The 17,013-nt window shown below is 37.5% G+C and overlaps 2 protein-coding genes across 4 annotated transcripts in view; one reads left to right on the top strand and one right to left on the bottom strand.

Annotated features, from left to right (window-relative positions):
• The window catches only part of SLC12A6 (solute carrier family 12 member 6), a 78,293-nt gene extending 68,837 nt beyond the window's left edge, over window positions 1-9,456 (top strand). For all 3 annotated transcript variants that reach the window (XM_023527727.1, XM_023527725.1, XM_023527726.1), the window contains 7 exons: window positions 580-775; window positions 1,350-1,519; window positions 6,658-6,789; window positions 7,375-7,482; window positions 7,697-7,881; window positions 8,270-8,403; window positions 9,316-9,456. In XM_023527727.1, the coding sequence (XP_023383495.1) occupies window positions 580-775; window positions 1,350-1,519; window positions 6,658-6,789; window positions 7,375-7,482; window positions 7,697-7,881; window positions 8,270-8,403; window positions 9,316-9,407 (1,017 nt within the window). In that variant the 3' untranslated portion in view covers window positions 9,408-9,456. The remainder of the gene's footprint in view (window positions 1-579; window positions 776-1,349; window positions 1,520-6,657; window positions 6,790-7,374; window positions 7,483-7,696; window positions 7,882-8,269; window positions 8,404-9,315) is intronic.
• Window positions 9,457-12,147: 2,691 nt separating this feature from the next.
• EMC4 (ER membrane protein complex subunit 4) lies at window positions 12,148-17,011 on the bottom strand. Its single transcript, XM_011354857.2, has 5 exons — window positions 16,804-17,011; window positions 16,393-16,507; window positions 13,270-13,423; window positions 12,801-12,961; window positions 12,148-12,559 (listed from the first exon to the last, which is right to left on the bottom strand). Exons 1-5 carry the CDS (start codon window positions 16,887-16,889, stop codon window positions 12,524-12,526), a joined length of 552 nt encoding a protein of 183 aa, XP_011353159.1. The 5' UTR covers window positions 16,890-17,011; the 3' UTR covers window positions 12,148-12,523.
• Window positions 17,012-17,013: the final 2 nt, after the last annotated feature.

The raw sequence follows: 17,013 nt of genomic DNA on the forward strand, positions 1-17,013 counted from the left end.
AAGCAAATACAAGTGTCCTCAGTAATTACTATTAAAATGTCAAAAAAGGATATGGTGGTGACTTTAAAGAATTAAAAGTAAATAAATTTTAAAAAATAAACACGAAATAAAACTTAAAAAAAAAAGGAAAATGGAAACAGGAGAAACAAAAAATAATATATGCCTGAAAAAATTCAAAAGTGAAACTGAATTATCACATTGAATTTCTAGTAATATGAGTCACTGAAGAAGGAAGGAGATCATAGTCACACCCACCCTGGTCAGTTAAGAGAGGATATTGAATATTCACTTTGTGAAGATCCCCGTTCTTGATTTTTTGGTATGTTACAAAGAAGGAAAAGAGAAAAAGGCAGAGGAACCACATGTAGACAACCACCTATATATGTAGTAAGCACTTAGAAAGTGAAAAAGACAAAGGATCATGAAATTTCATTGGGATAATTTTAACTTTTTGGACTTTTCTATAGGAGATACCATTTATGCACTTTAGAAAGAGGAAGGGAATATAATATGAAGGAGTAGCAAGTTAAAAGGTTCAAGGTGAAGCAATCCAGTGTTGAAGTTTTGTCTCTCTTTTAGACTATAAAGCACCTAATGGAGGCAGAGAAGGTGAAAGGGTTCTGCCAGCTAGTGGTGGCTGCCAAGTTGAAAGAAGGTATCTCCCACCTCATCCAGTCATGCGGCCTTGGGGGCATGAAGCACAACACAGTGGTGATGGGATGGCCTAATGGCTGGCGCCAGAGTGAAGATGCTCGAGCTTGGAAGACTTTCATTGGTACGAAACACATCTCATAATCTCCCGAGGATCCAAATAGGGGATATAGTTAAATCCCTGTTACTTGTAACCCCACTCCTTAGCTTCCTAAGTAGAGACTATGCCATTGCTGAAGCATGTTCTCAAAAGGGCACCTAAATAACTACTAGTAGTAATAACCTTATTCTATTCACACCCTCTAGTTTTACATTACGTTCATGAATTGTTTATCTCTGTCAAGCTTTATGTTAGGAATTACCTCTGAAATTGCCATGTTTTCATTTGTGATCTCCCACATTGACATTCTCACATGAATTGGAAGGATTGTCCTTCAGCCTCAAAAATCTCTCAAATTCATATATCCTCCCTCTTAGAAAGGTAGTGAACAGAATATATCTAGTAAAGGAAATCCTGGTATTCAGCTGAATTCTGTTAACTGTTCAGATTTTTTTTTTACTTGATGAGGTGTATAATAGGACACCTTGCTCAAAGAAATCTAAAAGAACATTTTCCTTGTTTTCCTGACATGATGGGAAGCAAGGCAATCCAAAGGATTCTTCTCCGTTTATCCCAGTTCTCTCTTTTTTCTCCCTAGGAACAGTTCGAGTGACAACTGCTGCCCATCTGGCCCTGCTGGTGGCTAAAAACATCTCCTTCTTTCCCAGCAATGTGGAACAGTTTTCTGAGGGCAACATTGATGTGTGGTGGATTGTGCATGATGGAGGGATGCTCATGCTGTTACCATTTCTACTTAAACAGCACAAGGTATTTTAGACATCTTTTTAAAAAGTCTTCCTTAACTTCTGTCCTGTTGATTAGATAAATTTTTCCTCTTTGATTATATAGTGTTGGGGCTTAGAATCAGAAGAGTTGGGGATTATTCTTGGCTCTCCCATGGTCCCAATTTCAACCTTATGAGAAATAATTTTCTTTGTAGTTGATAGCTCCCTATCTGCAAATAAAATTTCACAACTCAGTAAAGTTTCATATGAACCTTTGGAAAAACATTAACAAGTAAACACATCCTTTAAAAAAAAAAAAGACCAAAGTCTCTCAAATTTTGGAAACCTAAGGGTGTGCATGTGTGTATGAGACAAACAGTTTTTTTTTTTAAATTGTTTATTGGGATAACATTGGTTAATACAATTATATAATTTTCAGGTGTACATTATAATTTGACATCTATATATTCTATTGCGTTTACCACCCAAAGTCCGCTTTCCTTCAGTTACCAGATATTTGATCCCCTTTACCCACTTCACACTCTCTCTAAACCCTATATTTGACCCCCTTTACCCCGTCTACCTCCCCCTCCTCCCCGACTCCCTACCCTCTGGTAACCACTAGTCTATAGTCCATGTCTATGAATCTCTGTTTGTCCTGTTCATTTGTTGCTTTTAGGTTTATATCCCACATATAAGTGATATGTGATTTTCAACTTTTTATGTCTGGCTTATTTCGCTTAGCATGATTATCTCGAGGTCCATCAAGGTTCTCGCAAATGGCAGTGTTTCATCTCTTCTTATGGCTGAGCAATATTCCATTGTATATAAGTACCACAGTTTCTTTAGGCAGTCATCTATCCTAGGACACTTCAGTTGCTTCCATGTCCTGGCGACTGTGAATAATGCTGCTATGAACATCGGTGTGCAAATATCTTTTTGGATATGAGTTTTCAAGTCTTTGGGGTAAATACCCAGTAGAAGGATTGCTGAATCATATGGTAGATCAATTCTTAGTTTTTTGAGGAACTTCCATACTGCTTTCCATAGAGGCTGTACCAATTTGTATTCCCACCAGCAGTGTATGAGGGTTCCTTTTTCTCCACATCCTCTCCAGCATTTGTTATTACTTGTCCTGTTGATTATAGCTATTCTAACAGGTGTGAGATGGTATCTCATTGTGGTTTTGATTTGCATTTCCCTAATAGCTAGCAATGTTAAGCATCTTTTTATATATTTGTTGGCCATTTGTATGTCCTCTAGGGAGAAGTTACTGTTCAGGTCCTCTGCCCATTTTTTGATTGGATCATTTGCTTTTTTGTTGTTATTGAGTCCTATGAGTTCTTTGCATATTTTGGATATTAGGCCCTTATCGGATGCATTGATTGCAAATATATTTCCCTTTCGGATGGTTGCCTTTTTACCTTTTTTGACAATTTCTTTTGCTGAGTAGAAGCTTTTTAGTTTGATGTAATCCCATTCATTTATTTTTGCTTTTACTTTCCTTGCTTTTGAGGTCAAATTCATAAAATTCTCTTTAAGTCCAAGGTCCTTGAGTTTCGTTCCTATATTTTCTTCTATGCATTTTATTGTTTCAGGTATTATATTCAGGTCCTTAATCCATTTTGAGTCTAGTTTCATTCTTTTGCTGGTGGCCTTCCAGTTTTCCCAGCACCATTTATTAAAGAAGCTTTCTTTTCTTTACTGTATGTTTTTGGCTTTTTTATCGAAAATTAATTGCCCTTGGGGTGGCTCCATAGTGTAGTGGTTAGCATGTCTGCTTTACACGCAGAAGGACCTAGGTTCACGCCCCAGGTGGAGCCACGGACCATACCCTGGGTGCGCTAGGCCCCCCGAGTGCGCCAGGGTTGCCAGGCCCCAGGTGCATGCCGCGAGCGTGTGGGAGGAGACGCCCCGCCTTCAGAGATCCAGTTCTTAAGGGGAAGCGGCAACATCCATACGTCAGGGGTGGAAGTTGGGCAGGGGACAGGGAATTAAAGAGAGGAGAAAAGAAAAGGAAAATTAATTGTCCATATAAAGATGAGTTTCCTTCTGGACTCTTAATTCTGTTCCATTGGTCCGTGTGTCTGTTTTGCTGCCAATACCATGCCGTTTTGATTACTGTCGCTTTGTAGTATAATTTGAAGTCGGGCAGAGTGATGCCTCCAGCTTCATTCTTTTTTCTCAGGATGGCTTTGGCAATTCAGGGTCTTCTGTGCTTTATCTTCTTCAATTTCTTTTAATAGGGTCTTGTAGTTGTCATTATATAGGTCCTTTATATGTTTCGTTAAATTTATTGCTAGGTATTTTATTCTTTTTGTTGCAATTGCAAAAGGAATTATTTTTTCTTCTTTTTCTGACACTTCATTATGAGAGTATAGGAACGCTATGGATTTTTGGACGTTGATTTTTTAATCCAGAAACTTTACTGTATTTGCTTTTTCTTTCTAGTAGTGTTTTTGTGGAGTCTTTAGGGTTTTCTATATAGAGAATCATGTCATCTGCAAATAGTGACAGTTTGACTTCTTCGTTTCCTATTTGGATGGCTTTTATATCTTTCTCTTGTCCGATTGCACTTGCTAGGACCTCCAGTGTTATATTGAATAACAGTAGTGATAGTGGACAGCCTTGCCTTGTTCCTGATCTTAGAGGGAAGGTTTTTAGTTTTTCACCATTAAGTATAACGTTAGCTGAGGGTTTGTCATAGATGGCCTTTATTATGTTAAGGTACTTTCCTTCTATACCTATTTTGTTAAGTTGTTTTTTTTTTTTTTTGTCATAAATGGATGCTGTATCTTGTCAGAAGCTTTTTCTGCATCTATCAATATGATCATATGATTCTTATTTTTTAATTTGTTTATGTGGTGTATCACATTAGATTTGCGTATGTTGAACCATCCCTGTGCCCCTGAGATGAAGCCCACTTGATCGTGGCGTATAATCTTTTTAATAGTTGCTGTATCTTATTTAGGATTTTTACATCTGTGTTCATGAGAGATATTGGCCTGTAGTTTTCTTTTTTTGTGTTATCTTTACCATGTTTTGGTATCGGTAATATTGGCCTCATAAAAAGAGTTGGGAAGTATTGCCTTCTCTTCGGTTTTTTGGAAGAGTTTGAGGAGACTAGGTAGTAAATCTTTGAATGTTTGGTAGAATTCACTGGTAAAGCCATCTGGTCCTGGACTTCTACTTTTTGGTAGGTTTTTGATGATTGTTTCAATTTCCATACTGCTGATTGGTCCATTTAGATTTTCCAGTTCTTCTTGAGTCAGTCTAGGAAGATTGTATTTTTCTAAGTACTGGTTCATTTCTTCTAGGTTATTAAATTTGTTAATATATACTTTTTCATAGTATTCTTGCATGAACCTTTGTATTTCTGCGATATCAGTCGTAATTTCCCCTCTTTCATTCCTGATTTTGTTTATTTGTATCCTTTCTCTTTTTTCTTTAGTGAGTCTAGACAGGGGTTTGTCAATTTTTATTAACCTTCTCAAAGAGCCAGCTCTTCGTTGCATTTATTTTTTCTATTGTTTTTTTCGTTTTCAGTTTCATTTATTTCTGCTCTAATTTTGATTATTTCTTTCTGTCTGCTGACTTTAGGCTTCATTTGTTCTTCCTTTTCTAGGTTTTTAAGATGAAGCATTAGGTTGTTTATTTGGGCTCATTCTTGTTTTTGGAGATAGGCCTGTAATGATGTGAACTTTCCTCTTACGACTGCTTTTGCCATGTCTCAAAAGTTTTGATATGTTGTACTACCATTATCATTCGTTCTGTGTATCTCTTGATCTCTTTTTATTTGTTCCCTGACCCAGTTATTCTTCAGTAGCATGTTGTTTAATCTCCATGTGTTTGTGGTTCTTCCTGATTTCGTTTTGCTATTGATCTCTAGTTTCAAAGCATTATGATCAGAGAATATGGTTGGTTCGATATTAATAAGTGTTATGTCCTCTTCGTGCATAATTGCTTTCATCATTATGAAGTGTCCCTCAGTATCTTTCTATACCTTTTTTATTTTGAAATCTATTTTGTCCGATATTAGTACCACTACTCTCGCTTTTTTCTGAATGCCATTTGCTTGAATTATCATTTTCCACCTTGAGTCTATATTTGTGTTTGGAGCTGAGACGTGTCTGCCGAAGGCAGCAGCATATGGTTGGATTTTGTTTGTTGATCCATTCTGCAACTCCATGCCTTTTTATTGGTGAGTTCAGTCCATTTACATTTAGGGTGATTATTGAAATATGGGGTCTTATAGCCATTTTATCTTTTGCTTTCTGGTAGCTCGGTGTTCCCATTGCTTCCTTGTCCTTGTGCTTCTGTTATCTTTATTTTGGTTGGGTTTTGTGTGTTTTCCCTCTTGTTCTTGTTTTATGTTATATACTTCAGTTCTGATTCTTGGTTGTGTGGTTACCATTAAGAATACATAAAGGATTGTTATATATATACAGTTGTCCCTTACCCTCTGCGCATGCCTTATCTCCATTCCCATTTTCGAATTTGGATCTTTGAATTCCCCCCGCCCTTTTCAGTCATTATTATCTCAATTTGTCCCTATGTATGCTGAACATTCATTACTATCTTGCTATAGCAATTCTCTTATTATTATTTAAGCTTATAATGCCCTGTTCTTAGTAAAGGTTGCACTCCTCTGTTTCTGTTTGCCTGATAGTCACTTTACTCCTAATTAAGTGTTCTGTTTTGTTTTGGTCATTTTGTTTTAGGGGAGCTGACCCCTTTCAGTATTTCCTGTAGTGCAAGCCTCTAGTGGAGAATTCCCTCAATTTTTGTATGTCTAGAAAGGTCTTAATTTCTCCTTTACATCTAATGGAGAGCTTAGCTGGACTCATTATTCTAGGCTGGTATAAACTGAAATTTTAAATAGTAAATATTATAGTCAGTATGCATGGTTATCAGTATGCTATCTGACTAAAGCACCCTCCTAATGTACCACATGCCATCTTTTCCTTCTTCCCAGTTTTTTGTTATGAAATTAGGAACTCCTTAAAACGGTATTTAATGTGTTTCTTAAGAGTCAGTCTTTTTTTCCTTACAATAATGTAGCAAGTAGAAAGCTAGGAATGAATATACCAAGGTTGCTCTAGGCAGAAATGCCTTGTTTTAGGAAATAATTCTTTTACCTTCTTGCATCTGATCATCCATGTATGTGTCATACTCTCTTAGGTGTGGCGAAAATGCAGCATACGGATCTTCACAGTAGCCCAACTAGAGGACAACAGTATTCAGATGAAGAAGGACCTGGCTACCTTCCTGTATCACCTGCGCATTGAAGCAGAGGTGGAAGTGGTGGAGATGGTGAGAAAGCTCAATTTCAGAACAAAGAGACCACCCTTCCCCCATCTTGTCTTCCTAGGACTTTTTCTGATTTGGGAAATTCTTCGGCTGCAAATATGGATTAATCCCTTAGTTCTAACCATCCCTAATATATTGATATAGATAAGTAGAGTGTGTATGTGAAATATATTTGGTGTTTTTTTTATTTTTGCTTTCTTCTTTGTTACACAGGCCTGTATTTCTGCCAGATTTTTGTCTGCTTAATATAATTTAAGTTTTCATTCATACATTCATGCTAAAATCACACATAACTTTTTTTCATAACCTGGCAGTATTTAAAAGAAAAATTGGGGTTATGTTTTGTGTTTTAAGGAAATAACATATATAATGGTTAGATTATGGAAAAGACTCGCGGAGCTTTTGAATTCGATGTACAATCCACAATATTGTGTTTATGTAGCTCAGTGACTGAACAAAATAGGAGTGAAACTTAGGTTGATATTGTGATACTTTCTCTGGTTTAATTTAGTGAGTAGAAACGAGTATGTATGGTTCATCCTTCTTTCTCCTTTGTACTTATTGCCCACTCTGTGATATATGTGGCAGCATGACAGTGACATATCAGCTTATACTTATGAACGCACTCTGATGATGGAACAAAGGTCTCAGATGCTCCGGCACATGCGGCTATCTAAAACAGAGCGGGACAGAGAGGTGAGACCTTGCTGCATTGATCTAATCCTGGCCCTATAAAATCTGTCACTAAAAGAGATGAATGATATTGTATTGTTCTCCTAAGATGACAAATTCTTCCCTTCTAGCTTTATTAGTTATTACACTATAATTACATTATTGTTTCAAAAATAATTGAAAGATGTAGCATAAGAGAAAATTAGGTAGAGTCACAGCTGTGTTGGGCCTTCCTCAGGCACAGTTGGTGAAAGACCGAAACTCAATGCTACGATTGACCAGCATTGGCTCTGATGAGGATGAAGAGACAGAAACCTATCAGGAGAAAGTGCACATGACTTGGACAAAAGACAAGTACATGGCATCCCGGGGGCAAAAGGCTAAGTCAATGGAAGGATTTCAGGACCTGCTTAATATGCGTCCGTAAGTTTTCCAACTCACAATTTTATCACATAACATATTATCCTAGTCAGTGCCACAGGGGTGACTTTGCCTGGATACACAGAATGGAATCTGTTCTTCATTTCCCCCCAATTCCAACCATCTCTGTATTGTTTGCATATGCATATCAGCTACAAGTTAACATTGTATACAGGCTAACCATCCTTCTTCTCTTACTGTGCTTCTGGTGTAAAACAAACATAGAATGAGAAAAGCCAAGATATTAATATTATAGGGAAATCATTTTGTTCATATATTATTCATATTCAAAGCAAAAAAGTTCTATATCTCAAGTTTTTTTTAAGTTGACTATATGCCTAGTTTTCTCTTGCCTTACCACCTTCTTCCCCCTCTCCCCATTTCTTCCCAGGGACCAGTCCAATGTGAGGCGGATGCATACAGCAGTGAAGCTCAATGAGGTCATAGTTAACAAGTCCCATGAAGCAAAGCTGGTTTTATTGAATATGCCAGGGCCACCCCGAAACCCTGAGGGTGATGAAAACTGTATCCTTTCCAAGAGTGGTGCTACCAGTAGGGAAAATCTTAGCTTCTTTTTTAGATGAGACCACTAGCTAACTATAAAAGTCATTGTCTGTGCCCACATTTTCCTCTTGCTAAGAGAAGACTTTTAAAGGTCTTAAGCAAAGATTCTTACAAAAACATGGGATTAATTTCCTTTTGGGGAGTTGGAGGTGTCGTATATGTTCTCTGAACCTCAGAGAGACTTTTTAGGTATGTTTGCAACATGACTTCTAATATTCAATGTTTTAGAACCCTTTCTGACAATCCCTAGAGATGGAATACCTACATTTTTTCTCCTTTTCAGGCTCTGCCCACTTGCAAAAGCCTCTTTCTTTTGGATGGAGTTAGGGGAGAAGCAGTTGAAGTGGAAACTCCTCTGAGGGCTAAAAAAAGATGTTCTTTCTCATGCTCTGATCCCAGGATTGTTTTTATGGGACCCTTTCAGCACTGCAATGGCATAGACTGTCCCATTCCCACGAGTACCATTAAGGAAAAGAGGTTAAAAGAGAAAAGAAAAAATGAGCTGGCAGAAAAATCTGACTTGAGCAGCTTCACTTAGAAATTACTTGGGTTCTTTCTAGGAGTCTTACAGGCTGCCCTATTGTGGCTATTCTTTTTTAGCTTGTTTTGCTACAAAATTACTTGTGGGTTTTCCAATTTTAAAGAAAAAATTTAAAAATCTAAATGGGAAAGAGTCTTATGTGTGCAAAGAGACTATATTCCTGGGTTACTTCACAGGGTTAAATTGAATCCAAAGTTCAGTCTTCCAATTCAGAATATATAATAATTAAAACAAGCATGTTGATTTTACAGCTTCATAATCAGATAAACTGTGATTAGCATACCAGGTAATAAAGTGTGATCTTCTGCCTGTTTCCTTGACAAATTCTGAAGACATGGAATTCCTAGAAGTGCTCACCGAGGGACTAGAGCGAGTCCTTCTTGTCCGAGGTGGTGGCAGTGAAGTGATCACCATTTATTCATAATCTAGTTCTGAATGACCCTGCTTGGCTTCATCTTTCCTAAATGGCTCCATCCTCCATGAAAATGACAGCTCTTTAGTACCACTCCCACCAACTAGAGGCCCGTGTTCTGTACACATCACACTGAACTCCTGATGAGCTGAGCTTCAAGTACCTGTGCAAAAAAGTACAAATAGATCTGCTCTTTTTTCTTATATGATTTTGTCCTTACAGAAGAAGCGAATGTTCCCTCAACATAACAGTGGTCAAGTCCTAAAGCCATGTCTGAACCAGTTGAAGGCAAGTTAGAATTAACAAGCTAAATCAATAAAATGAATGGGCAGAAGGGATGCTACAAATTCATCTAAAGACAAAAAGCAAGTACATATCTAACATTAAAGATGAGTCCCAGAAGTCATGGTTCATTCGTGACCAACTAAATGAAGACCTAACATCCTGGTGAAAATAACCTGTGGCAAGCCAAGATGAATTATCAAGAGATAATTCTCTTGAGTGTATCCACTACTCTTCAGGACTCTTAATTTTATATTAGAGTACTATTATACAAAAACTGAAGCATGGTTGCAGTCTCTACTACTTCCTCCAAATCAAGATTTCCCCAAAAATGCCAGATTTAAGTACACATAGTACATTGGTATGTATTTGTTGTTTCTCAAAACCCACTCTGTGGTTAAGACTGAAATATAGGAAGTGTTACCATGGAAATTGTTTTTAAAAGGTGGAGTAAAAAAAAATTTTCAGATTCTTTTCAAATGGCCAAACTAAGGAAACTCCAAAAGGCAGCTATTAAGATTTACTGAAATATAGTCTGGTTACATATGTCACATGGGCAAAACTTACAAGCTGTTATCTAGGAAATGCACATTGGTGATGCACATTGACCAGAAGGTTCACCTTTCCTTCTCCCTTTTATGCCCTCTGGGTTAGTAGGCACAGGTCAAAAATCAGAGGAAGACTGGCTAAAATCCTTCCTTGAAAGCTTTCTACTATCTTTTAAAGAGGGATTCAGCGATGGAATTTGAAGTTCTAGAGCCATATTCCTTCCATAGTGCCAAAGTTATTGAGCTGCTGCTACTCTGCTTACCTTCTTCAGTGAAGTGGTGTACAATTGGCATTGGCCTGATTCAAGAAACTTTTTTAAGAAACCTGTGGACTCATTTCTAAAGCCATAGTGAAGACTTGAGGCACTCACCTAAATGCCGAGTATGACCATTTTCCTTTCTCCTTTCAATTCTTCATCCTGACCGCAGAAACTTGGCTTTAAACCAAGAAATTATCCAAGTCAACAGCCTTCTACTATTTGTTTTGTTTTAGCTCTGTGTCAAGGAAATATTTGTGCAAGCTTAGCTTTTTATTTGCTTATTGTCTGACCACAAAGCACCTGGCTTTCAAGCATAGAGAAATTACCCTGTGACTTAAGAGATTTCAGATATGTGAAATTATTTTTCAGGTTAGGTTATTTAGAGAAACTATCTTGCCTGTGTTCATACCTGCTTTTGAATTTCAATTAATGATTAATAGTGCCACTTTTTTGATTACTCAATAAGAAATGGAGCAAGCTGACCTAGGTGCCAGCTGACTATTTTCTCTGGAAAGAAAACCCTTCAGTATGGCTTATGAAATTGAGTCGTTTCAAGTTATTCCCTTTTGCTCTTCTTTCAGCCTCCAGGCCGAGTCAGGGTAGCAAAGCAGACAGAATCTTTACGTCTTTTATTCTGCTCCTTCCTGCAGAGGGTAGAAGCATCGTTTACAATTTCCATTGCAACACTCTATTGCTTAGTTGAATCCAGCAATAATGGGACAGGTCAACCAAGACCCAAGATATTGAAGATCCATGCTCTAAAGGTCAGCCTACCCAGGAATTCCTCTATATATACACATACCCTCTGGGCAAAGTGATATTTATATATATTTTTTCCAAATAGAAAAAATACGGGCAGAAATTAAGGTTAGTTTTAAAAGAGTTTTTGTTTGTGTGGTTGGAACTCCAAAAGAATCTTTTAAAGGGATAAGGGAATTCGTGGCTATTAATATAGGCACTAATTCAACCCCTACAACACAAAATCACTGTTACATGGGAAAATGGTTATTAGGCCAGATTTAAACTCATCTCTGTCTAGAGCATTTCATGTCTATGTGTTGCTTATGTTGTTTGTCTGCAAAGTGTTTTGTCTCTTTTAATCACTGCAAATAAAGCAATACCGAAAACTTGATAAGAATGCACCTTAGGGGAAGGGGTTTTGTGTTTTAAGAAGGAAGAGAAAGGAAGGACTTCTTCCTGGCTTTGAATAAGATCCAGCTTTTAAGTCTTAGCTATGACTACCAGGGCAGGATATGATAACATACATTCTCCAATTGCTGGCCCTCTGCCTTCTATAGCTATCTTAAAAGCTGAAGTTTGAACTGCAGCATTTGCTTGAAAGGTACCAGGTTCCTCTTGGCAGGGGAAAGATCACTACTTTGTATCTTCCATTGCCTCGGATTCCTGTGGCCCCAACAATTCCTCCAATCCTCATTCCCCCAAACATGTTAAAAATCCATTATTGTGGATATTAAAGTAGCAATTACACTGTAAACATATTTATGTGCACTTTTTGTCTGGTTTAATTTTCTTTTCATCATGTATAATCAGAATCCAGCATTAGTTTCTCACATCTTCCACAAGTGTCTCCAACAAAATTTTTGTCCCAGCTTGTGTTAATTAGAACATTAAGGATAATAGATTTAAGGGAAACTTGTAAAACTTTTTTTAAGCATTGTTCTTGACCATTTAATTTATTAAAAGGAGATGCTGCTGTGGTTCTTGATTTAGCAGCAACCATTCTTTTGTTTACATAGAGTTATGATTTTATTTGTTGTTTTGCTGTATACTGGAAACATAAATAAAGTTTTCTACATTATTTTCAGTCAAAGATTGTAGTATAGTTTCTTCTTGTTTGTAGTGATATGCACATTGTCTTTCTAGGATGTGTCTCCTCACCATGGTGAAGAGCACTTTTGGTTCTTTTCAGCATGAGTGATAATGTTAGGGGTAAACATGCTGAAGAGGAGCCACTGGGTGTAAAGAAGGTTGTAAATGAGATCCAAATACATAGGCACTGGGTGCTCCTTTCTCAGGTTCACAGAAGCAGCCCTCCACCACTAAACTCCATCCTCTGAAACAAGAAAAAGTAAATAGGTGAGTGGGAATGAGTGCTGAAATAACTTCTTTAATCAAGTACTTAATACTTTAATCACAAGCTCTATTTTGTTTTATTCTTAAAAAATAACTTCCTAATGGATCTGATTTGTTAAGAAATGAGCTCTAATACCACTTCTAATCCCCCACCATCAAATGGGTCAGCTATTGACTGTACATTACAGCTGGCCCCAAATTTAACATTTCTTTTGCCTTACCTCAGGAGGCTCAATGAAGGCTAACCAATCTGATGCATGTGTAGGCAATAGTCCCATGGACTGGCACTTATAAACAGCCAATGCCAAACCCATAAGGTTCCCAATGAGATACACCAAACCCTGAAGAAACTTCTGGCTTGAACTTTCTAGCATCTTGAAAGCTGTTGGGGTAACAAAGTGTGAAAACCAAAACTTTTTTTTCAACATGAATCAGGGCATATATTAAGATAACATAAATAATATAGACAGACCTATAGTAAAATAGCAAATAGGACGACTAAAAGTAAACCAAAACCATGATAAGCACTGTTTTCCCTTCCTTATCACCACCACTACCATTACCACCCTGCATACCCACCCCCTGCTACTAGACAAGAGCCATGCCAAAAATTTCCAATATGAGTTTTGCCTAAGAATTTGCCCTTAATTCTTAAACTCTGAGAAGGGTTATTATTTCAAGAATACTTACTGGCTGAAATGGCCATAAGTGCCTGAATGGGTCGCCAAGCCATCATACACACCATCATAGTGGGGAAGATGGAGATAGTATTGCCTGCCATGTACATGATGAAAAGGTTCATCGGAATTTGTTTGAGGGGACCCAAGGCAATGTCCCAGCAGCGCTAAAACAAAGACAATTTTAATCTCTGGTCATTACCCTCAGTCCCACATTTATTGTACACTAATTAAAGTCAAATGCACACAATTATCAATTATCAATTCTTCTGGTCTCCATGTTGCCACAGGACTCTTGCTCTTCTACTAAAGATAAGGCACTCTCACAATGTATTATGTTTTTCTCCACAGCTTTTCCAGATGTCATTTGTCCCCATAATTTTAGCTAAAGACAGGTTTTTCTCTGCTTTTGTCCTTGTACTTCATCTATCATTGTCTTAACAATTGAAGAAACAGATAAATCCACAGAGCAGATTAGCAGCATACCTCAATCAATAATAATAACAGACAAATCAAGATAGACCTGAATGATATTAACAAGCTTAACCCCACTGACATATATAGAACGGTGCACCCAACAGTTGCGGAATTACCAATCTTTTCAAACGTGAGATTTACTAAAACCACTTGCTGAGTCGTGAAAAAAGTGAGTTCTCTCAAAGAACTCAAATTATACAAAACGTTCTTTGATTACCATGCAATTAATCTAGAAGTAACAAAAAGATAACTGGAAAATCCCTACAAGTGGAATTAACAAATGTACTCTAATCCATAAATTATAACGGAAAATATAAACATTTTTAACAAATACATATGAACACTGTAGGACAGAGCTTTGAGAAATTTATAACCTTAAATACATATAAGACTAAAAATAAATCATCTATTCCAAGAAGTTAGAAAAAGAACAAATTTAACTGAAATAAAAACGAGCAGAAATTAATGAAATTCTCTTTAAATCAACAAAGCTGAAGGCATTTTTTTTAAGACTAATAAAATCAATACAAGTGAGTATGATAAGGAAAAAAGAATGGAAGAAAATATTCAACATGAGGAATGAAAAAGGTACATCTCCATAGGTCTTGCAGCTATTAAAGAGATCATATGAATTTTAGGAAATGAATGAAATCCTAGCAAAAATACTAGTTACTAAATGGCATAAGAATTGGAACTATAAATAGTCTTGTAACTGTTTAAGAAACTGAATCTGCAATTAAGCCCAGGGGGTTTTCCTTGGCAAATTCTAAATATTTAAGCAAAAAATAAAGCCAACTTTATACAAAATCAGAATAAAAATGAACGTTCTACAACTCAGAGAGACTCATAAATGCCAAAACCTGACAAGAACATTATGAGAAGTTTATAGGTCAGTATCAGTTATCACCCTAAATGCAAAAATCCTAAACAAACTATTAACAAAGCTAATCTAGCTATATAAAAATAATATATCACTATCCACTTGAGTTTACTCACATTAAAAGAATAAATGGCCAAACTTGTAAATAGTTCCCTAATATGTCATTTACACAGAAGATTATTTATCTAGAAGTTTAAATATCAAATCGTCTGTACAAAAGAATTGTTCTAAAAGTATTTTATGATAACCTACCTTTAAAATTGGGCCATTTTAACATTTCTATCTTGTATTATGTTACAATTCGATACCAAGATGAGAAATGATAACTTATCAAGAAAAGGACTGATATCAGCTTGGTCATTTTCATGTGAAAATCACTCAACGTTCATGAAACAAAAGATCATTTAGTATTGACCAGTACTAAGGCTGAGGAAATAAAGTGCAGGCACTGTTCTAGGCACTTGGAAGACAAACCTTGCTCTCATGGAGCTTACGAGAATGAAAAGACAGGTAGTAAAATAAGTAAACTCATACATATGAATGACAATGGAAAAATATAAAGTAGGAAAACAGGATACGGAGTGTCATGAGGGTAGGCTTCACTAAGAAGGTAACATTTGAGAGACCTAAGGAAATGAGAAAGCAAGTCATAAAGGTAGCTGAGAGAAGGATATTCCGGGAAGAGGGAAGAACAAGTAAAAAAAGCCTGAGATGGGAGCTTGCCTAGTATATTCAAGGATCAGCAAGGAGGCTAGTCTGACTAGACTGGTGAGAACAAAGGGGAAAGTGGTAAGAAATGAAAAATATTACAAGGAGTTCAATCAATGCATAGTTACACAGAACATTAGAAAGACTTTGTCTTTTACACTAAGTGAAATGAACTACAGAAGGGTTTTTGAGTAGGAATAATCTGACTCATGTTTTAAAAGGATCATTCTCGCTGTTGTGCTAGGAACAGACTACACAGGGCAAGGTAGAAGTACTGAGACCAGTTAGAAGTCTACTGCATAAATGGACACAATGACCCTTTCGGAGATGAAAATATCTCCCTCAAGATGGTGGTAGTTTCGTGGTGGTATGCCACTATTAAAGCTCATCAGATTGTATTCTAAATCAGTGGTTCTGAACTGAGAGCAATTTGCCTCACTGGAGACATTTGGTAATGTTGGAGACCTTTTTGGTTACAAGTGGGGAAGGGCACTTTTGGCGTCTAATAAGCAGAGGCCAGGGATGCTGCAAAACATCCTACAATGCACAGTCAGCCTGCACAACAAGGAAACATTCAGCCCAAAATGTCAATAGTGCTGAGGTTGAGAAACGATAATTTAAATGAATGCAGTTTATGTACATAAATTATATGTCAAGAGAATTTTTATTTTAGTTACTTGCAGAAATACAGGTGAAGGATGGTAGTAGCTTAGACCAGGATGATAGATGAAGTAGTAAGATTCTGAATCTATTTTCAAGGTAAAGCCAACATAATAGCCTGACAGATTAGTTGTGTGGTGTAAGGGAATTGGAGTAGAAAAGGATGACTTCAACTAGAAAGTGTTGCCACCAATAGATAATTTTCAACCTATTTACTAATGTCTTATATTGTCTTATATTCCAAACGTTGATATGAAAACTACTGTAACACCAATCTCAAGCAGTTTAGCTACCAAATATGTGGAATAACGGCCATCTACCGTAAGATATTCATATGCTGCCTGGGAGCGGAGGATAGGTATGTAGGTCAGGACTAGCTCAAAGACTCCAGTGATATCTATACCTCTGTACCTTCTCCACCAGGATCCGGTCTGTCTCTTGCACGCTGGTATCAGGCACTTGCTTGTCCAAGTAACCGACTGGGTACAGCGAGTCTCCCTGGCCACCGCCCCGGTCACTTCGGCCCCTAAAGAAACAAACCAAAAAACGCTGCAGACTCCAACACTTCATATCTTACATTTCCTGTTCTTCTAATCATAGGAGTAAAGATCCTAAGATGTACCTACCCAGATTAGATCAACCCGTCCTGTGGGTTCGTCAGATCCCTGCCTATTGAAAGGACTAAAACAAGCATCCTCTGGGCACAGAAACTACGGCAGAAAGGCTGCTAGCTCCCCAGGAGTAGTCTTTGTGCCACCCATCTTTTTCAGGTTCCATTCCTCTGGGGCAGTTCTAACGTCGAGCTACGCCCAGACTCCTCACCTGCTGCCTCCTCCAGGTCCGCTAAGCTCAATGGCCCATTTGAAGCGCCGGCCTCGGTTGGCCACCAGGCTCCCCTGGGCCGTCATGGCAAAGGCTGCCTACTGAAGCAGCGAAGTTCCTTATTCTAAGGTGTAGCAAAAAGCCAGGTACACTGGCGACCGCGACTTCCGAGTCTCACTCTGCAAGTCCACTTCCGGCGCGTGTGTATGT

The sequence above is a fragment of the Pteropus vampyrus genome, unplaced genomic scaffold (genome assembly GCF_000151845.1).
Source record: "Pteropus vampyrus isolate Shadow unplaced genomic scaffold, Pvam_2.0 Scaffold19, whole genome shotgun sequence".
NCBI lineage: Eukaryota > Metazoa > Chordata > Mammalia > Chiroptera > Pteropodidae > Pteropus > Pteropus vampyrus.